Here is a 20,275-nt window from a genome sequence, read left to right as displayed (position 1 = left end):
CTGCTAGTGGGTCTCTCCCTAGCTTTCCCCTCTTGTGCCTCCGTGGAAGGGACCGTGTGCCCTCTCCCCTTGGAAGGACAGATAAAACAGTAGGGTTGGCCAGATGCCGTAGGTTGCACACGCTTTAAGGAGAGACAAAGGGGCATTCACTGCTCCTGAAACAAGGAAGGATATTCCCACACAAGGTGATAAGACCAGCGCAGGCTGTGTGGCCTCTTTATTTCATGGTGAGGAATGCTCCAGGCCCAAGGCCCATTCTTACGCAGCTGAGTTGGAGTCCAAAGACTGGATGCCTGAGACTGGCTTTCCCCATGATAGGAATATGCCTCTTTGATAATAAAATTTTATCTTAATTCCTTCAGATGCCAAAAAGTCAGGTCTACCCCTAGAAAAATCAGAAGAAGCAGAGCTGGAAGCTCTGAAATCACTGAGGGTTTGGAAGAAGCTGATGGCTGGAAGGGGAGAGTGAAGCTGTGGTTTGCCAGCCTCCAGCCGGGACCCGAAAACCCCTAGAGCTCCCATTCCCAGAATCTGGGGACAGTCTCTCAGCTGATTCTTGGCTTTCTCATCTGTATCCTCTACCAGTGCCTTAAACTGCGTTTTTTTTAAAGCCTTCCTTTTCATTTTACATCTGTCCTTCCTGTTCATTTTACTGGTATTTGTCTTTATAAAGAAATTGGGTTAGGACATGACCTACATGGAGGAGTTACAATGTTTTATTAAAAAATATATACTTTTAAACCAAACAAACTAAATAAAGAAAAAAAAGCACACGTGTTCCTGTACAGAAAGGTTTAATATCATGAAAATGCCAACCCTTTTCAAGTTAATACATATTTAATCCATTTGAATGAGAATCCCAATGGATTTGGGGTGGGGGCAATTAACTAAATGACCAAAATATTGTTTTATTTAAAATGTAAATAAAAATAAAAAATTACTGGAAACATAAATTAGTAAGACTAGATTTGTCCCACCAGATATTAAGATATATTATAAAGCTACCATAACAAAGGAGAACACAGTTGGTATAGGAAAAACAATTGATGAGCACAGCCCTTATTTATTTACCTTTTGCCAACAAGCAAACTCATGACCTTTTCTTTCAAGACTAAACAAAATTATAGGAAAAAAATCATTTTCAAAATTTGGTTTCACATTCTTGAGGCAGAAGTTTAAACTATCGACATTTGCAGGGCGCGTGGGCGGCTCGCTCGCTTGAGCATCTGACTCTTGATTTTTCAGCTGAGGTCATGATCTCACCTTTGTGGGGGTAAAGCCCCCATCGGGCTCCGTGCTGGGCATGGAGCCTGTTTGGGATTCTCTCTCTCCCTCTCCCTCCGCTGCTCCCCACCTCACACAAGCGTGCACACGTGTGTACTCTCGCTCTCTCTTAAAAAAAGAATTATCAACATTTGCAATGAATTCATATTCTAGAAACCTGTAGTCATTGGAGAGACTATACCTATAAAGAATTCATAGGAAACTGCAGTGAACTAAAAGCGCTTAACTTTGTAGGCTACCGGGTCCTTCATAATCTTTCATCTGCTCTCATCTCACTCCTGAATTTTCTATAAATTTAATATCTTACAGAGTTTTGTCTCACAGAACATGCAATAAGGCACATGTGCGATAATGTGTATGCATAGCACGAAGTTAATATTTTGTAAGGAAGAAAGACCCAAAGACTACATCTTTTTTTTTCTCAAAGAAATATTGGAGAGATAACATAGAATACTGATTTTTAAATCAAATATTTGCAGGATCTCAGCACAATAAGCTTACAGTTTGGTTGATATGGGAGTGCAAGACTTGTATTTTCAAGTAGGATAGAAATATCTTCTCTTTTGCATATGTTTTCTCAACTCTGGAGCTTCCTTGAGTGGACCTCCTTCTTCCATTCCTTTGTTCATATTCCAGAGGTTTCTGAGAGATACCTGAATGAGGCAATGGGATATAACTGACCTTGAGGGATCTCTTCTCCTCTTTCTTTAATTGACTCATTATCTTTTTCTTTTCTTTTTCCTGTGTGTGTGTGTGTGTGTGTGTGGAAAATCATATCTACTACCTAATTGATTTAGGTGCCCCAATAAACTCCCATTCTATATCCTCAGATGCCATAAATCCAGAGTCAGCCCCTACTACATGGACAAGGATGTGAGCATTCTCCCAGAGGGAGGAGAAAGAAGCAAGAAGATAGGAGAGGAAAAGGGGAGGAGGAAGGACTAGAGATTGGAAGGCTGTCATCCATGGGGGGATGGATCCTTAAGCGTCTCAGATCTCTGACACAAGTCAACCCCTGTTTTATTCCTCAGGCCCCACTACCTAGTGACCTTTCTCCATCACTCTCTCTCTTCTTAAAAGTAAAACAAATTTTCCCTTTCTCAACACACTCTTTTGAATATATTTTATTCCTTTCCCATCTGCTCTAGCAATTCATTTAAACTTGATTTTTTTCTGTTTAAAGACATTTGGTTGTGGTGTGCTCTGTGTCCTGCTGATATCAGTGGGGCTTGGTCTTGTGGGGCTTATACTACCTGGAAAGGTCTAGCCCCAAACACAATTCACCACACTAGGGAGAACCTGGGTCTTGCTGTGCAGAATAATTAAGTACCTCGTAATTTGCATCCTGCTTAAACAATTTTGCTCTGTAACCTTGTTTACTCGCTAATTCTTTTCATCATTTCTTCTTTCCATCCTCGTCACCCTTTGTTTCTCAGTTCTGGTCTACGCCTGTTCTAGGCCTTTCTCTCACTGTCTCTCAGTCCTCAGGAGTAGAGGGAGGTACATATATGGAAACAGGAAAGGCCAGTGGAATCTTTATCCAAAATTAAAAATTAATTTTCCTCTCCAATCATCAGAGGTCGCAATACTTCTTTTTAAATTTAAGAGGATAATTGTAGAAAACGATTGCTTTCGCCAGTGGGAGACAGGCCAACAAATAAATCTTCATCTCACTAAAAATTTCCAGAAATCTGTAACTAGCACATTCTTACTACCTGTTACTTTTATAGGGTCATCTGATATATAAAACCTGTTATAAATAGTTTTATCTATTTCAGGGCATTTTATCCACTCTTACTTTCTCTATTCGAGATGTGCTAACTTTTCCCAGCGAATATAGGTTTCTCCTGGGAAGACAGCAGCAATTTTGTAAAACGAGAAAATATTTCTGGAATAAATTAGAGGTTAAAAATTGAATTTTTGAACATTGTTTATCCTACTGAAATTTTTTAAATGCCTGAAGTGAAGGAATGGAGGTAAGAGACTTCTTTACCCCTCTGGAATACTGTAAATTATTTATTAGTTCTCTTTAGCTTTGTCTCCGTTCTCTAAAAACTGATTTTGTTTTTCAGGAGCTTATCTTGAGGTCCCTGGTTGAGAAAACATGCCAGAAAGCTAGTTTCCTGCCCTTATTTTCTGTCAGCAATTCATGTCAGTGCTTTATTATTTTTGAGTAGAAGTTTTAGAAATGCTATATTCTTTTCAAAGCTCTTATATAATTTCCCTAAATAAGTCTAAAGTAAACACTAGCTTTTGTTATTTGATTTTTCTTTTTAAACAAATTATTATAAAATTTGGGAAGCAAATGTCTTGATCACATTTTGGGGGGGAATCATTGCTCAAGGTTATGACATCAGTTTCTTTATTTTTCAGCCTTTGCCTCATGTATTTCTATCCCAGTTGCCTTGTCCTTCATGTGTACCGTGACCTTTTGCACACCCCTGAGCTTCGAATATTCTAAGCAAGCTGCTCCATGAATATGAAAAGGCAACGTTTGTGCAGGATCTCCCAGCATAGAAAAGCAAACAGAACTGAGAATCCATGCTTTCAAAAGTAAAGAAAGAGGTGGTGGAATGTGCAGGAACCCCCTCTTTACATTTCAGTGGGAGTTGATGATCTGCTTCTTGCCATTTTGCCATGTGTCCCTGGGTGGTAAATACACCTGTTTTTCACCGTGGAGGAGCGGGGCCTCCTCGGTATTCAACCCCTATTTTGCAACCCCACCTTCTGATTCAGGCTCCTCAGAATTATGTCTCGAAAGGTCTGAATGACTTGGCAAATGCCTACTGTTCTCCTTTTCTAACAAAACATGGATCATTTCGCCAAAATTATTAGTTAGATCTTTATGTAATGTTGTTCTTGGACTATATATACAGAATTTTTATATTTGATATACTTATTCACTTACTGGTTTTGGATGGATGCAAGTGTGTGTGTGTGTGTGTGTGTGTGTGTGTGTGTGTGTGTGTGTGTAAGGAGAAGGAGCTTGGAGTATTAAGGAACCAGAGGAGCTACAAAGAACAATTGACTTTAGTGATTCTATTTGAGTCATGTTCCTTTTTTTAAGTCCAAGAAATCATAGTTTTATGATTAATTCTGGAATTTAAGTTGCTTTTCTTTCGGCCTGGGTGAGCCCTACTCATCCTTCCAGGCTTAGCTGAAAGCCCAGCCTTAGGCAAGAGGGGATGAACACCCCTGCCACTTGCAGCCTCTCTTGTGAAGCTAATATTATAGTCATTTATACACAGTTATTATTTTGTGTCCTTGTGTCCAAACTCCTTTAGGGCAGGGACTGTGTTTTTCTCATTCCTTTCTTCTCTTTCCCCTCTTAGGGGAAGTGATGGGTCATGGTCAGTGGGTACAGAGTTTTGAAGGCAGCTCTGACATGTTCAACTTGTCTCCTGGGGCACGTTATCTCTGAGGTTTGATAGCTGGCAGGTAGTTACGAGGAATAAATGAAGTGGTCCAAGGTATTCGTGACATTAGATGGTCAGTAAATCAGCATTACTCTCTTTCCCGTCTCTTACAGCACCTATGCTTGGGCTGGCACATAACAGATAGGAAGCAAATGTATATTGAGTGGATTAACGGCTGACGCAATAGAATTTCAATACATAACGCATGATTAACAGGTATGATTCACTGTGTTAGAACATGCTTGCCATCATGCCTGTGGAATCCCCAAACCATCTACATTTTAGAAATGTTTTCCTGTTTCTGAATGCAAAGTCATCTTTTCTTTTGTTTGGTTTCAAATATCCTAAGACGTGGTTTGACCTTTATTGCATTTATGCCAAGACTTAAACAGATGGTTTCCGAATTTTACCCCAAATCACCCATAGCTTCTTCCCTCGTTCTCTTCTGTACTGGTCCTAGTCTCCATTAGGCTCTAGCTCTTTTGGTGATTACCTTGGCAATCTTCCAGTGGAGCCGTCTATTTTTAGAGTCAAAATACTGGGAGAACAAACCACAGATGTGCATTGAAACATGCACAGTATGGGTACAGAGCCCCTCCTAAGAGTTATCATAAGAAAAGTCTTTAACCTAAAGCTGTTATTGAAAACTTAGCATATTTTCTTTTCTTTTCCTTTGTCTAGTCCCAGAATACTACTTTGTCCAACATCACACTGGGATTTGAAAAACTAAAAATACTTTATCAGAACATCTATATTCCAAGAGTACTCTGTATCTCTCATACATTATGTTTTAAAAATTATTAAAGAAGACAATTTAGGTGTGAAAAACCACCTTATTTAACACTGCATGAAATGGACAGTCTCCTTTTTGCAAAATGGGGTGGGAGGCAGGAAGGTTTTATAGAATAAAGAATAAAGAACAAGGAAGAGACAGATAGAAAATATTGGCTGGGGCCATGCAGTCAACCTTGTTTGGGGTGAAAAGAAACAAGAAAATAATAAATATAGAGCCCAGATGTGGCTTGGCTCATTTGGGGATTGGTCAACTGAAGCAATGTGTGTTTCTGGCCAAGTGGAGCATTTACAGGGATGTGAAAGTTATCTGAGTTTCTGATGTAGCCCGCTGAGCAGAAGCAGCTCCATCTTGGACCTAGAAAGTTCTTTCAACAACTTATATATCATATTAGACTTTAAATATTATTTTGAACTTAAAACAAACTTTTGTTTCTGTTATATAATACAAAACATTTTTGCATTTTATAATTCATTAGTTTAATAAGGATACTTAAAGTATTTATTTATTTATTATTTTTTGTTTTTAAAGGAGCTCAGAAACTTCACTATTCTTAGAGTCCAAGTTCTTTAGGCCAGAATTATGCCTGTCTTATAGGTCACTTTGGACTCACAGAGATGTGATTGTAAATATAAATCCTGGCCCTTTGTAGTCATCTATCCTCAACCAAGTAGAAAAAATACTTATTTTCTGTATCCTGTAGCTGCAGTAAAATAGAAAAAAAAGGGGAAAAAAACAGAAGGATTGTTTGTCCAATGTAGATTCTCTAAATAGATTTTTAAGGAGAAAATAATTTTTTTCAAAAAATATATTTAAAATCTGAATTGTAGGTCTCTGCCAATTTATTTGTAACATCCATTTTTCAAGGGCCCTAGCTGACTGGGGCCATCTTGGTTTTCAAGATAAAAGTGAAATTGGTCTGAAACCCTTTCCAGCATTCTAAGAATCCTTTGAGGGAGGAGTGGGTGAGGCAGCAAGTGGTGGAGGCTTGTATATCTTGTAGCTTTCTCTTGACTCCTGGGTCTTGCCTTTGCTGATTTCTCATTTCCTGCTCTCTTTTCCCTTCTGCGTGTTTTGCCCCATTTTGGTATTGCATTGCCTCACTGAACATCACACAGATCTTTATTTCCCTAAGTGTTAACTTAAGGCTATGTCTTAGCAAACTTTCCAAAATATTAAAAATATGGAACAAGGAAAAATACGTTGCAGCCAGAAATGACTTAAAATTGAGTATTTGACATCAAGTTGAATATTCTGTTCTTAAAAGTCTTATCTGCCATTGCCCTAAAGAATTTTCCTTGGCCTCCTATTAGGTAACCAGTTACCTGCCATGTATCTGGGTCACTTCTCTTCTCTCAGATCTCCAGCCTTGTCTTACTTACCTTGAAGACTCCAGCAATTCCAGTTCCTTCTCACTTTCTGTGCAGAGTCACCGACTCTCCCTTCGTCTCACCAAGGACATTCAGGCTTCATACCATAGGGCTTCATCTTTTAATGCATGCCATTAGTCAGTGGTTTTCTTTCCTTCTTTCTTCCTTTCTTCCTTTTCTTTCTTCTTTTCTTTCTTCTTCCCTCCCTCCTTCCCTTCCTTCCTATCTTCCCTCCTTTTTTCCTTTCTTCCTTTCAAAGAACCTCAAATACACTCAAAAAGAATTTGGGATTCCCTCATACATTTTTAATTTGATGTGTAAAATTTATTCTGCTGCTTCTCAATAATTTCTAAGGATACCATTCCTGGTATGTTGTCTACATGCTTTTTAGTCTATTTAAAATATTTAAATATCAAAAATTAATAGATTTAGTTTGCTCAGTTATGGAAAATGGTTGCCTTATAACCTAATTCCCAAAGCCAGTTCTTATTATCAAATTAATCAACCAATCCAACTTGTTTTCTAAATGGAAAAATATGTTTTCTTTGTGTCAATTCAATTCAAATAAATATGTTAATATGTGTCAGTCTGATGCTCATCTCACTTTTGAATTCTAAGATAGACATGTGGACAAACATGGAAACAGCTATGTGGTTTGTGTGCTGGTGGACAAATAGATGAAGTAAGACCTGTCTGCTTTCAATATTTCTTTTCTGTGTCTGCTTTACTTTGCTTTCAAGGGCTTCTCCTTTAGGTACAATGTGTTCTCCACTTGTCCTTTGGTTTGGTACTCAAGAGATTTTTATACTGCAGGGAAAATGCGCCAGTGTGAATATCAGGATGACTGAGAGGCAAACTTTTATAAAGTGAGGAAAAGTTGATTATGTTAGGGAGGTGGGGAAAGAGAACTGAACCACAGTTTTTTCTTACACAGAACAATTTAAGAAAAGAGTAAATATGGAAGTATCAGAAAATTGGTTTCCATAACATTATTGTGGCCATGTGCCCTCTTATGAATGTGATTTGGAGGCCATTATAGTACAGGTTTTTTTTTAATTTAATTTATTTTTTTGACAAAGAAAAAGAGAGCACAAGCAAGGGAGAGGGATAGGGAGAAGCAGGCTCCCCACTGAGCAGGGAGCCTGACCTGGGGCTCAATCCCAGGATCCTGGGATCATGACCTGAGCTGAAGGCAGACGCTTAACCGACTGAGCCACCCAGGTGCCCCAGTATATTTTAAACAAAGACGTTTCTTTTCCTAAGAGACAGTTTATATTTTCCATGCAAAATAGCCACATATTACAGGATTATTCAGATTCTAGGCTAGCCATTGTCCACTTGACTTAGTTATATAAAGATGTGTAATAGAAATCACACAGAATTTATAGTACTTGTAAAATTCAAATGCTGGAATTAAATCTGGACTTCTGAGCAATGGGAAATACAATGAGGAAAAAACCAGCAGCTTGTTCCCTTGATGCCTGTTAGTCAGGAATTTCTATACAGTGCCATATAGTAATTGTTTTAGGCTCTATGGAACATAAGGTCTCTGTCACCACTACTCAACTCTGCCATTATAATGTGAAAACAGCCCTAGACAATATATAAACAAATGAGTGTTGTTGTATTCCAATAAAACTTTATTTGCAAAAACAGATGGCAAGATGGAGATGGAGTGATGTGAATGGCAGCAGGATCTGTTTTGTGGATAGCAACAACAGGTTGTGGTGATTAATTAAATGGAAGTAAAAGGGAAAGGGAGGAATCATGGATGACTCCCAGGTGTTGAGCTTGAGCAACTGGATAAATTTTGCTACCACTTTCAGTGATGGCAAGACCAAGGGAGGAAAGACTTTATTTCAGTGGGGAAAATGAAGAGTTCTGTGTTGCCCAAAGCGTGCTTCAAGATGTCTTTTAGACATGCAAGCAGTGCTATCAAGAAGCCAGTTAGATAAAAATAAGGTGGAGCTCAGGAATGTGATCAAAGGCAAAAGATAAAATTCTTGTTATGACCAGCCCATTGATGGTATTTTATAGAAAAGCATTTGTTTTGAATCCCCAAGAGAAAGAATCTATCTAGAGAAGAGAAGAAGACCCAGAAATGAAACCTAGCCACTCCTGGGTCACACTCAGAAGTTGGATAAAGGAGCCAGCCTGGGACTTCAATGGAGCACTGAAGTCACTTGATCTAGTGACTTCCTGCACTGGACTCTATTCTAGTCAGCTGAATTCCTCTTCTGTGAACATGTCCTTTACTTTGGTGTATCCAAACCTTTGTTCTGGTTTTACTTCTTCTGAGAAGCCTCTCTGACATCTCCTTCCCAACCACCCCTCCCCATCAACCCCAGTCTGGTCACTGTCACCACTGTGCCCCATAGCACATTGCGTGTTTCAGTGCAGTGACACTTACCCCATGTTAACTACTTTTAGTTCTTTGCCTTCTCTATCAGACTATGAACTTCCTAAGAGCCAGGGCTCTTCCATTCATCTTCATCCTCAGCACTTGGACACTGCTCAGAGGTTCTCCGTAAATCCTGCTGGGTGAATGATTGAAGACTTTCTCAGACCTGGTATCCAATTAGTATTGGATAAGCTCTCAGACCGTAGCTTTTCTCCCAACTGAGGTTTCAGAGAAAAGAATCACTTTATCAGCTATGGAGCAACAGTTAATCAGGAAGATGTGGCTTCCAGAGAGTCGTTACTAACTTCACACTAATAATAATGGCAACAGTAATAGATAGCACCTTGTATTGAACACTTTCCACACGTTAGGGCTCCAAGTTTGCGTGTCATTTATAAACTCATAAATTAGAGCCTCAGAATTCCTCATTTTAACACTGTCTGGGGAAAACATTTACCCTTCCTTTTCTTTAGTTTGAGAATTTATTGTCTTCAAACTTAAATTTCTTGTATCCCCTGCCATGCTCAGTTAGCACTTTGCTCTCCACTAAATGCCAAATAAATATTTGTTCACTTGATTTAGTAGTGATAACTCTGGCATATGCCACAATCTCAGTCATTTTTTCAAATAAAGAATTTCTAATTCTGACTACGGGTTTCCTAAATTATTTTTTCTGAATTAGCTCAGAAAGTACAAGGATACTTGGAGAAGAGTATGAAGAAGTAAAATTTTGGTGCCATTAGCTTTCTGTGGCATATCAAGATAGTTTTCTGATGGTAATAATTCCCTTGGCTCAAAATAACTACATGTTAGAAGATTTGGCCACAGGCACGCCCAGGCTTATGGTATGTGCTGGTAATGCTCAGACAAATGAAAACCAGGGTTTGTTTTGTTTTTTGGTTTCTGTGGCTTTTTTTTTTTTTTTTTTTTGAAGGATTGTCTTAGGATCCATAGCCATTACATTATATGGCTAACGATCTCTGGTGCCCTCATTAAATAGTTATTGATGATGCTTGTATAGATAATAGGAGTTTTAAAAATTTTGGGAACGTTGGCATAAATAGCTGCCTCTACCGGGGGATTTCGCAAAACCTGTAATATGCTAATGTGTTCAGTGAATCACCAATAGAATGTTAACATTTGCTGTTATTTGGTTGGTCATAAAACCTTTTTTCTGCTTTAAACATTCCTAATGTTCTTTCATAGAACACAACTTGGAAAAACTGTGATATTTAGGCTGTGAAGATGCAGAAAGCATATCTATTGTTTTCCAATCCTTGTTATGAAAAAGCAAAAGCAAAAGTTTTGTGAGACACTGTCTGTGAAGGTTAACAAGTAGTCTATAAGGTCACTTGTCCGTTTTTAATATTAGGTCACTTAGGCCGGAGCAAATGAGCAGAAGCTCTTAATAAAGAACTGTGCTGTGGGGGTGCCTGGGTGGCGCAGTCTGGTGAGTGTCCAACTCTTCGTTTCGGCTCAGGTCGTGATCTCAGGGTTGTGAGATCGAGCCTTGTGTAGGGCTCTGCGCTCAGTGCAGAGCCTGCTTGGGACTCCCTCTCCCTTTCCCTCTGCCCTTCCATGCCTCTCTCTCTCTCTGTCTCTGTCTTTCTCTCTCTCAAATAAACAAATAAATCTTTGGGAGAAAAAAAGAACAATGCTGTGTATTGCTATTTCATTGCTGAAGTTTTCATCCTCTCTTCACCCAAGACAGGAAGTCCCCAAATTCCCCAGGCTCCACATTTTCCAGAATGGCACTGTAGATGGCCTATAATGACCTCAGTGGATCTCTCACTGTTACATCACATTTACCCCACCTTCTAGGCCCACTACACCCACTGCCATTTTCTGAACATACCCATGCTTTCTGCAGTCTTCCTTTTACTCTTCCACTTTCCTTTGTCTGGAATATTCATTCCTTCATCTCCCCATGTTGAAGTTGTTAATTCAATATTTATGTATTAAGGTCTACTCTCTGCAAAGAGCTAATTATAGTTGTAGTTTTAGAGGAAGGCACTCACAGAATTATTTGCTTTTCCTTTAGTGGGACACAAACCTCTCTGCTTTTATATGAGAACAAAATATTAGAATATTTTACATATCACAGAACAGTTTTCTTTCTTGCATGGCGTACCAGTTAATCGTGTGCTTGTCTCTTACCTCCTAGTAGACTAACTATATTGCAAGAGTACCTTAATTGTTGTAACCCTAGTAGAGCCTAACTCAACTCCTGGCCCTTATTCAGTGCTCAAGAATCTGTCAAGTTGAATGGAATGTATAGGTGCCCCTATGGGTACTAATAGAACTACAGCTCAAAAAGCCTGGTTCCCAGATTCCACCAACCAAAGACATTTGCTTCTGACTACTGGAGTTCCGTAGGTACTGACAGATAAGATCTCCCAGGCAGCACCCACCTAGACCTCTCCTGCAGACTGGGCTTGCTTTAGAACTAGTCTTATCCAGAATCTAAGAGAGACATGGCTGGAGATCTTACATTCCATTCTTACCCATTCATTCCTAATACAGTGGGGAAGCAAATGTGAAAGTTGACTTAACTAAACTGACAATGTTGTTGACTTTTATTAAGCAAATACTGTCAAAATCAAATTGAAAGCTGAGTTGTTTTAAATAATTTTCAAAATGCAAACATTTCATCTGAAATACCATTAACTGAAATGTCTAATTGGACTGAAAGGACCTAATCATATTTTGGGTCATAGAAAGATTGACCCCAATCCTTTTTCAGGTGTCTTCAATCTAAACATAAGCTGAGGTATGCATATTACATTCGGAATGTTTGCTGCACCTATGTTTAGAGGGAGAGCTCGTCATTCCAGATGTAATACATGTGCCCCATTGTCCCTTCCTTCATGTTCTTTTCGGGCCTTCTGAAATGTATGTTTAAAAAACCAAAAACAAGAACAAAAATGAATCACCAGGGAAGAGGTAGAAGCAGTAAGGCAGATGGCTTCTCAGATCTTTTACTTTATGCTTTTGATGCCAATCTTTTATCGCTGTTTCCTTAAGTGGAAGAAGAATTTGGACAAGAAAGAATGAAAGGAGTGAAAATTGAACCCCTTTCTGATGGACCCTATCTTAATCATTTGATAGCCATAGGAACGTGAAGACCAAAGTTGAATCCCAGTCCATCACCTTGAAATAATCAACAATGGTTTGATTTTTTGGGCCATACATTTGATCTTGGTAAAAAGAGAATGATAAAAAGAGGCCCTCAGTTACTAAACTTGGTATGCAAAAAGTAATAGCAATGCGAACACTTGTTGCCAGAGGCAGCTTCTAACCTGTGCTCATGAGCTTCCACGAAATCACTTTCTGGCTTCTCTAAGTCCACCTTTTAAAAACATTTTTGAAATTCTCTTTACAGGTAAAGATAAGATGAAAGTATCTGAGGATGACTTGAAGAAACTCCCACTAATCAAGTGGTGTATTTTGGAAGCCATTCGTTTAAGAGCCCCTGGTGTCATTACTAGAAAAGTGCTGAAGCCAGTTAAAATTTTGGTGAGCTTTGGTTGGGTTTTAAAAATGAGCACTGGGTATTATATAAGACTAATGAATCACTGAACTCTACCTCTGAAACCAATAATATATGTTAATTAATTGAATTTAAATTTACAAAATCAATAAAAAAAAAGAGGAAAAAAATAATCAACCTTCAAAGGGGAAAAAGTACGTATTTTGCTCATATATTATTAGATAATTCCTTAAGTTCCAGGAAACACTAGTGATGCTGGAACAGGTTACTAATAAGAGTTGTGCAGCAGCATCTTATTAATATGGTTATTTATCTGTTGGTGACTATTTTAGCTAAAATATAACCCTTTACTAATCATTCTGGCTATGTGACATCATATCAGAATTAGTATAATCCTATAGAAATCAAGCAGGTGGATTAGTCTGCTGAACCAACTAGTAAGTAATTCTGAGCAACCCCAGGTTGAGGACTTGAGGGTATGAGGAAAGTTCCTTTGGCTAACTGGAAGGTAGTTTCAGGCCACAGATAACAGCTATGGAAACAGCAGGAATGCTGTGGATAATAGCAATTGACCTTAGCAATCAGCAGCTGAGCGAGGGAGAGAAGTCCTTTCTATGAACAAAGCAGGAGCAAATTCTCAAGTGCCCCATGAAAGATGTATGTGGCTGAATTCCAATTCAACAGGGAGAACAAAATATTTTTTTCAGAATGGCTTGATGTAGGGCCTGCATTATCCAGTTAGATCACGTTTAGTCAGCCCTCAACTCTTATTAGCTTTTTTACACACAGTTTGAGAATGCTTGGATTCAAACCAAGAAATATTTTTAGTAGTAGAACACAAGAGACAAAAAAATCCAAATTTTATAAAAATTGCAACTTGCTACATCAAAAGGAGACATAGTTTGTTTAACAGATCTTACATAAATGATAGCATTTAGTTTTAGTGGGATTTTAACACTTTTTGTTTTTAAATAATCTGTTAAGTACTTTAAAATATGAGTATAAAAAGGGGCACCTGGGTGGCTCAGTCAGTTAAGTGTCCGACTCTTGATTTCAGCTCTAGTCAAGATCTCAGAGTCTTGGGATCAAGCCCCATGTCAGGCTCCTACTCAGAGGGGAGTGTGCTAGAGATTCTTTCTCTCCCTCTCCCCCTGTCCCTCCCCACCCCTTACCTCTGCTCACACACATTCTATCTCTCATAAATAAATAAATCTTTTAAAAAAATGATTATAAAAGGATATGCTTTGAGGAGATATGGTCCAACAACTTGGTGTAATTTAGTAGAGGAATATGTTTATTACTCCGAATAATACTGTAATTCTTGTTGCACTTTTATTAGACTGTATTTATATTCTGGCTAACAGATAATTAGGTGAATTACAGAAGTTATTTATCTGCTGGTAGGTATCTTGATTGTTGTTTTAAGTATACAGATCCTATACATGCTTTGTTACATTTATACCTAAATATTTCAGTTATTTTGGAGCTTTTGTAAATGGTATTTTTAAAATTTTGGTTCTCAATTGTACATTACTTGTTTGTAGAAATGCAATTGATTTTATGTGTACACCTTGTATCTGCAACTTTGCAAAACTCAATGTACTTATTTGGTCCTACAAGTGTTGTTATAGATTCCTTGGGAGTTTCTATGTAGATAATATTTTACTTCTTTTATTTCTTTTTCTTGCCTTATTACACTGGCTCTAATGTCCAGCACTATGTTGAATAATAGTAGTGACAACAGATATCCTTGCTTTGTTCCTGATCTTAAGAGAAGAGTCTTTCACTATTAAGCTAGATTTTAGCTATAGGTTTTTGGTAGATAATTCTTATCAAGTTGAGGAAATATGTCTCTATTCCTAATTTGTTGAGAATTTTAATTATGAATGGGTGTTGGATTTTGTCCAGTGTTTTTTGGATTTTGGGGTTTTTTTTGCATCAGTAGATATAATCATGCTTTTTCTTTTTAACATGTTGTGATGGATTACATTTATTGATTTTTGAATGTTGAACCAGCATTTCATCCCTGGAATAAATCTCATTTGATCATGTTATATAATTCCTTTTATACATTGTTAAATTTGTTTTACTAGTATTTTCTTAAGGATTTTTTGCATCTCAGTTCATGAGAGATAGTGATCTGTAGTTTTTTCTTTTCTTTTCTTTTCTTTTCTTTTCTTTTCTTTTCTTTCTGTCTTTCTTCAGTACTGTTTTATCTGGTTTCTATATCATGACAATCTCTTAAAAAATATTTTTTGCTTTTCTTGCACCCTTTCTCATGAACACTAATAGTCTTTATTTCTTTCCCCTCTCTTCCACCCTCTCTCCTTTCTCTCTCTCTTTCTTTCCTTTCTTCTGTCCTTCTTTTGCTTTCTTTATTTGTGTGTGTGTGTGTGTGTGTGTGTGTGTGTGTGTGTGTGAAAGACCATAAAGAGAAAAATCAGCAGTATGTTTTCCCTCTTCTTCTTCCTTAACTCTTTTCTTTTTCTCTCATTTCCTCTTTCTGATCTCAGATTATAAATTTGTTGTGGCCATTAACATCTCATATTTTTTCAAAAGTACTTTTACTTATTCAAGAACTTTACCAAAAGAAACACCCAAACTCAAACACATGCACACACGTATTACACTCCTGCATGTACAACCCGGATGACCCTTTATCTAACACGCTCCTTGTATGACATCAATACAGAAACCTATGTTTCATCATAGTATAAATCTTTGATTTAAACATTTTTATTTATTTTTATTTTTATTTTTTTAAAGATTTTATTTATTTATTTGACAGAGATAGAGACAGCCAGCGAGAGAGGGAACACAAGCAGGGGGAGTGGGAGAAGAAGAAGCAGGCTCATGGCGGAGGAGCCTGATGTGGGGCTCGATCCCAGAACACCGGGATCACGCCCTGAGCCGAAGGCAGACGCTTAACCGCTGTGCCACCCAGGCACCCCTGATTTAAACATTTTTAAACATTATTATACTTCTCATGCTTCCGGAGTTTTAATATTTATTTCAATGGCCTTATAATAGGCCACTGAATTGATAGCTTAAATATTTAATTATGTCCTAACTCTTGAGAATTTAGATTGTTTTCCTTTGTGGTTATTTTAATGTGGTAATTATTTGCATCTTTGTGCATAGTAAATTTTTTTAATGATTATTCTTGAAATATGTTTTAGTAGTGGATTATTGGTCCAAGGCAATAAGCACATTCATGATTCACTGCATATAATCCTCTTACACAACCAAACTGTTTTATAATTCCAACATTATGGATTCCCAATAAAAAATTTTAATTAGAAGTAATATATGTCTGAAATGATTAGAGAAGTTATAAAAAGATCATAGTCTCTTACCTCTACTTCCTCATCCAGGTGGATCTAGGCTCACTCCAAGCCCTAGTGGTGGCTCTCTTAGTGATCAGGCAACCCAGAGACATGTGCTCAGGATGCCATCTTCCAAAAATGTTCCAGAACTTCCCTTCCTTATTTTTCACAATATCTTTTTAATATTTGTAAAAGGTGCAGCAGTGTCTTCTGTACTTACTATTTCTTTTATAAATAAAATAAATACAACCTTTCCTCTGAGCAGGGGTACACTAATCACTGCGAACTTCTCCCTGCAGAGTTGAGGCTTTAACTTTGAAAATGACAAGTTGCACAGCTTTTTCTTATTATTACATAGATAAATCATGGTAATTATTTTTAAGAAGGAAACCACTAAAAAATGCTAGAAGAAGAAAATAAAGATTGCTTGAAATTTTACAAGTGTGATAACCACTAAGAACATTTTGGTATCCTCATAATTTCAGATTTTTTTCCTGTAGTCTATGCATATTTTAAAATTTAGTTGGGACTGTACTGTGCTACTTTTCTCATTATCTGCTTTTGTATGAATAGTAGTTCACAGTTTTCTGTCTCAATAAAAGACATCTATACCACTATAAATTGTAGCATAATAATCGAATATGTGGACATAGGATCAACTTTTAAATCAGTTCCCTATTCCTAAATGCATACGGCTTCCAGTTGTTTATAAACAGTGCAAAGATGGGTATCTGTGTAGCCAAATTCTGGTAAACATTAGTAATTATTTCCTTAGTATAAATTCATACAATGTGGCCCTTTTAACCTTCATAAATTTTCTAGAACAGGTGGAATGTCTTTGTTGAATACATGAATGGGTCCCAGGAATTTGGATTATAAAAACATTTCAAATGGGGTCATCTGTGTCAAGGAGTCGCAGAGGCTCATGTTTGTCCCCCTGTTGGACAACTGGTCAACATCTCTTGCTGTGAACGCTGCAGGTGCTCTCCTACTGCTCTTTCCTGATGTTGTCTGAACATGGTCTCATTGTTTATTTTTGATTCTGTACTTACTCCTTTCTATATTTTTGGAACAAATTAAAGTGGACAAATACTATCTACTTTCTTTGACTTATTCTATTTCTTTTTCTTTATTATACGATCTTTCCAAAACTTTTAAACTTCTACCAGTATTCTCTTTTCAAGGTTTTATGCCTTTGGTACATAATTAATGTGCAAGAATGGCCGGAAAAGAGTAAACAAGGAAGTGTTGGAAAATACAGATAATTAAACACTATTAATTATCTTCTCAAGGCATTAAAACATGTTATAAAGCCACAATTAAAATGGTGTGAAATAAAATCAAATCAAATGGTATATACTGGTGTCAGACTCGGTGTTCAGTATCAGTATAATAGACTGGATAGATAACACAGAAACGAACACTTTTGTACATAAGAATGTAATATAGCATAAATGAATCATTATAAGTCAATGAAGGGGCAAGTGTGGTTTGGGATGACTGGTTAAAAATTGGGTGTTTTTTAACTTTCAGAGTAGCAGTTCTCAAACTTTTTGTTCTCAGCATTGCTTTGTACGCTTAGAATTATCGAGAACCCCAAAGAGTTTTATCTATGTGATTATATCTACCCAGACGAACTTCATTAGAAACTAAAGCTGAGAAATTGTCATAATATTTATTGGGTAAATAAAAATAACAAGAAACCTATTACATGCTAAAATAATAGCATGATTTTATGAAACATAACTGTATTTTCCAAAACATAAAAAAAAAATGTAGGAGAATAGCATCATTTTAAGTTTTTGCAAATCTGCCTAATGCCTTGCTAATAGAGGACATCTGGATTCCCATAAATATGTCTGGAATCAGTCTGTTGTGATATATTATTTCCGTTCATGGAAATGAAGAAAATTCAGCCTCACACAGACATGTCACTGGGGAAAGAATAGATACTACATAGTCTTTTCAGATATGGCCGTTCTCTCATACCTCACTGAAACTCAACGGTGGGAGTTTCTCTCTCTCTCTCTCTTTTTTTAAAGATTTTATTTATTTGAGAGAGAGAGTGAACATGAGCAGGGAGAGAGACATAGAGAGAGAGGGGGAAGCAGACTCCCCACTGAGCAGGAACCCCAAAGTGGAGCTTGATCTCAGGACCCTGAGATCATGACCTGAGCCCAAAGCAGATGCTTAACCAACTGAGCCACCCAGGCTCCCCCAACAGTGGGAGTTTCTTAAAAGTTTGTTGCAATCTGAAATATCGTGAATTTTTTGTACACAGTTACATGAAAATCCCTTGGTTTGTCCTATACTTTGAATGAGTCTTTTACCCAGGAATGATTTTTGATGTCTCAGAGCCTCTGAAAAGGTCTTGAGAACTCCCGGAAGTTTCTAGACCACCTTTGAGAATCATTATGTTAGAGAGAAAAGGGCTGTCAGAGCTTAGGATTCATCAATGAAGCCCAAAGATGAACAGATTTGAATGTATCACATTAAAATTTAACATGTCTTTTTTTAAAAATATAATCCAAGTTAAAAATAAACCAAAAATTATGAACAGATGTTAATATAAGTACAACACAGGGGTAAATAGTTTTAATATTTAAAGAACTTGCAGATCAATAACTAAAGCGTGGATATCACGTGGATTAATGAGGACAGGACATGAACACAAGAGTTCATGGGAGAAAATAACGTGGAAAATTGCTCAACAAATACATAGAAATGTGTATAGCAACCAAAAATAACCTATTAAGAATGTCAGATTAGCAGAGAAGAGGGCAATGAAATTGACTTTCATATATTATAGGTAGAAATATATTTAGGCACAAGATTTGAGGGAACAGTTGAGCAAAACATATAAACAGCCTTGAAAAATATCCAAGCCCTATGTCTTCTGAACATCTGTCTTAAAAGATTTTATATGAAAAATGCTTTGTGGAAGAAGATGCTTTTGATGGCATTATTTTTTATAGAAAAAAACGCTAGGGAATGATTAAGTTATTTATGGTTTAATCTACCCAGTAAAAGATTGAGCAAACATTGGAGATAAAACTTCACAATGTGTCTACAATATAAAGGAAAAAATACTTACGCTATAATATCAGGTGAACAAAGTAAGATTCAAAAATTAACTATTCAGCATGATTAAACCATGTTTAACAAACACTAAACTTAGATAAAAGTACTGGAGGGAAGTCTAGCCAGTTGATGACTGTTTTTTGATGTTAGCCCTCTGGTTGTTTTCTAGCTTTTTCTATTTTTCCGAATTTTCTAGAATTTTGATAGCATTTTTTTATCATGCAAAAGTGTATACTCTTTAAATTTTTTTAAAGATTTTCTTCATTTTGAGAAAGAGCATACATGAGCTGGGGGAGGACCAGAAGGAGAGGGAGAGAGAGGATCTCAAGCCGACTCCATGCTGAGCGTGGAGCCTGTTGTGTGGCTCTATCTTACACCCTTTATACCATTCATCAGCCTGGCATTTGCTGCTGTGCCAGGAACTTCTTTCTGGTCTCCTCCGTGTTGCTAATGTTAATTCCGTTGCTGAGATTCCATCTGAAGTCTTTCACTAGCCGGTATTGTAGGCTGTGGCAGCCAGCAGTCTCCAAGTTAGAATTATGGGTCAACAGCCACTGAAGGGGTCTATTCGGTATGGAGGGGAAAGGCAGCTGTTGACCTGCCTGGAGCCCTGTCCCAGGGCTGTCCCCAAACCCATCTCCAAACACACATCAGGGCCCTCAGCAGCCGATCTCAGAGTCAGCCATGAGTTCTCTAACCTCAGTTCCAGCAGGGGTAGAAGAAACAGACAGGCCTGGGATCTCACAAGTCTTTTCCTACTTCAAAAATGGTAAGAGGGAACCAGCAAAACCTCTCTCTTCCCAGTTTGAGAGTTCTTTCCAGTGTTCCTGGGACTGCAATTGCAAATCTCAAGCAATATTCAGCCCCCACTGGAGCCAATAGGGCTTCTCTTTGGTTAAAAAATGATGACCCCAGGGTGCTGGGTGGCTCAGTCGGTTAAATGTCTGACTCTTGATTTTTGGCTCAGGTCATGATCTCAGGGTCATAAGCTGGAGCCCTGTGTCAGACTCCACACTGGGCATGGAGCCTGCTTAAGATTTTCTCTCTCCCTCTGCCCCTTCCCCACCTCTAATTAAAAAAAAAAAAAAAAAAAAGACCCCTCCCCATATGCCAC

At 37.7% G+C, this 20,275-nt stretch overlaps 1 protein-coding gene across 2 annotated transcripts in view; it reads left to right on the top strand.

Annotated features, from left to right (window-relative positions):
* Positions 1-20,275, top strand: part of LOC103664036 (24-hydroxycholesterol 7-alpha-hydroxylase) — a 90,991-nt gene that overhangs the window by 49,187 nt on the left and 21,529 nt on the right. For both annotated transcript variants that reach the window (XM_008691836.2, XM_008691839.2), the window contains one exon: positions 12,647-12,780. In XM_008691836.2, coding sequence (XP_008690058.1) covers positions 12,647-12,780 — 134 coding nt within the window. The remainder of the gene's footprint in view (positions 1-12,646; positions 12,781-20,275) is intronic.

The sequence above is a fragment of the Ursus maritimus genome, unplaced genomic scaffold, assembly GCF_017311325.1.
Source record: "Ursus maritimus isolate PB19 unplaced genomic scaffold, ASM1731132v1 scaffold_29, whole genome shotgun sequence".
NCBI classification, from domain to species: domain Eukaryota; kingdom Metazoa; phylum Chordata; class Mammalia; order Carnivora; family Ursidae; genus Ursus; species Ursus maritimus.
This window is presented reverse-complemented; position numbering and strand designations above follow the sequence as displayed.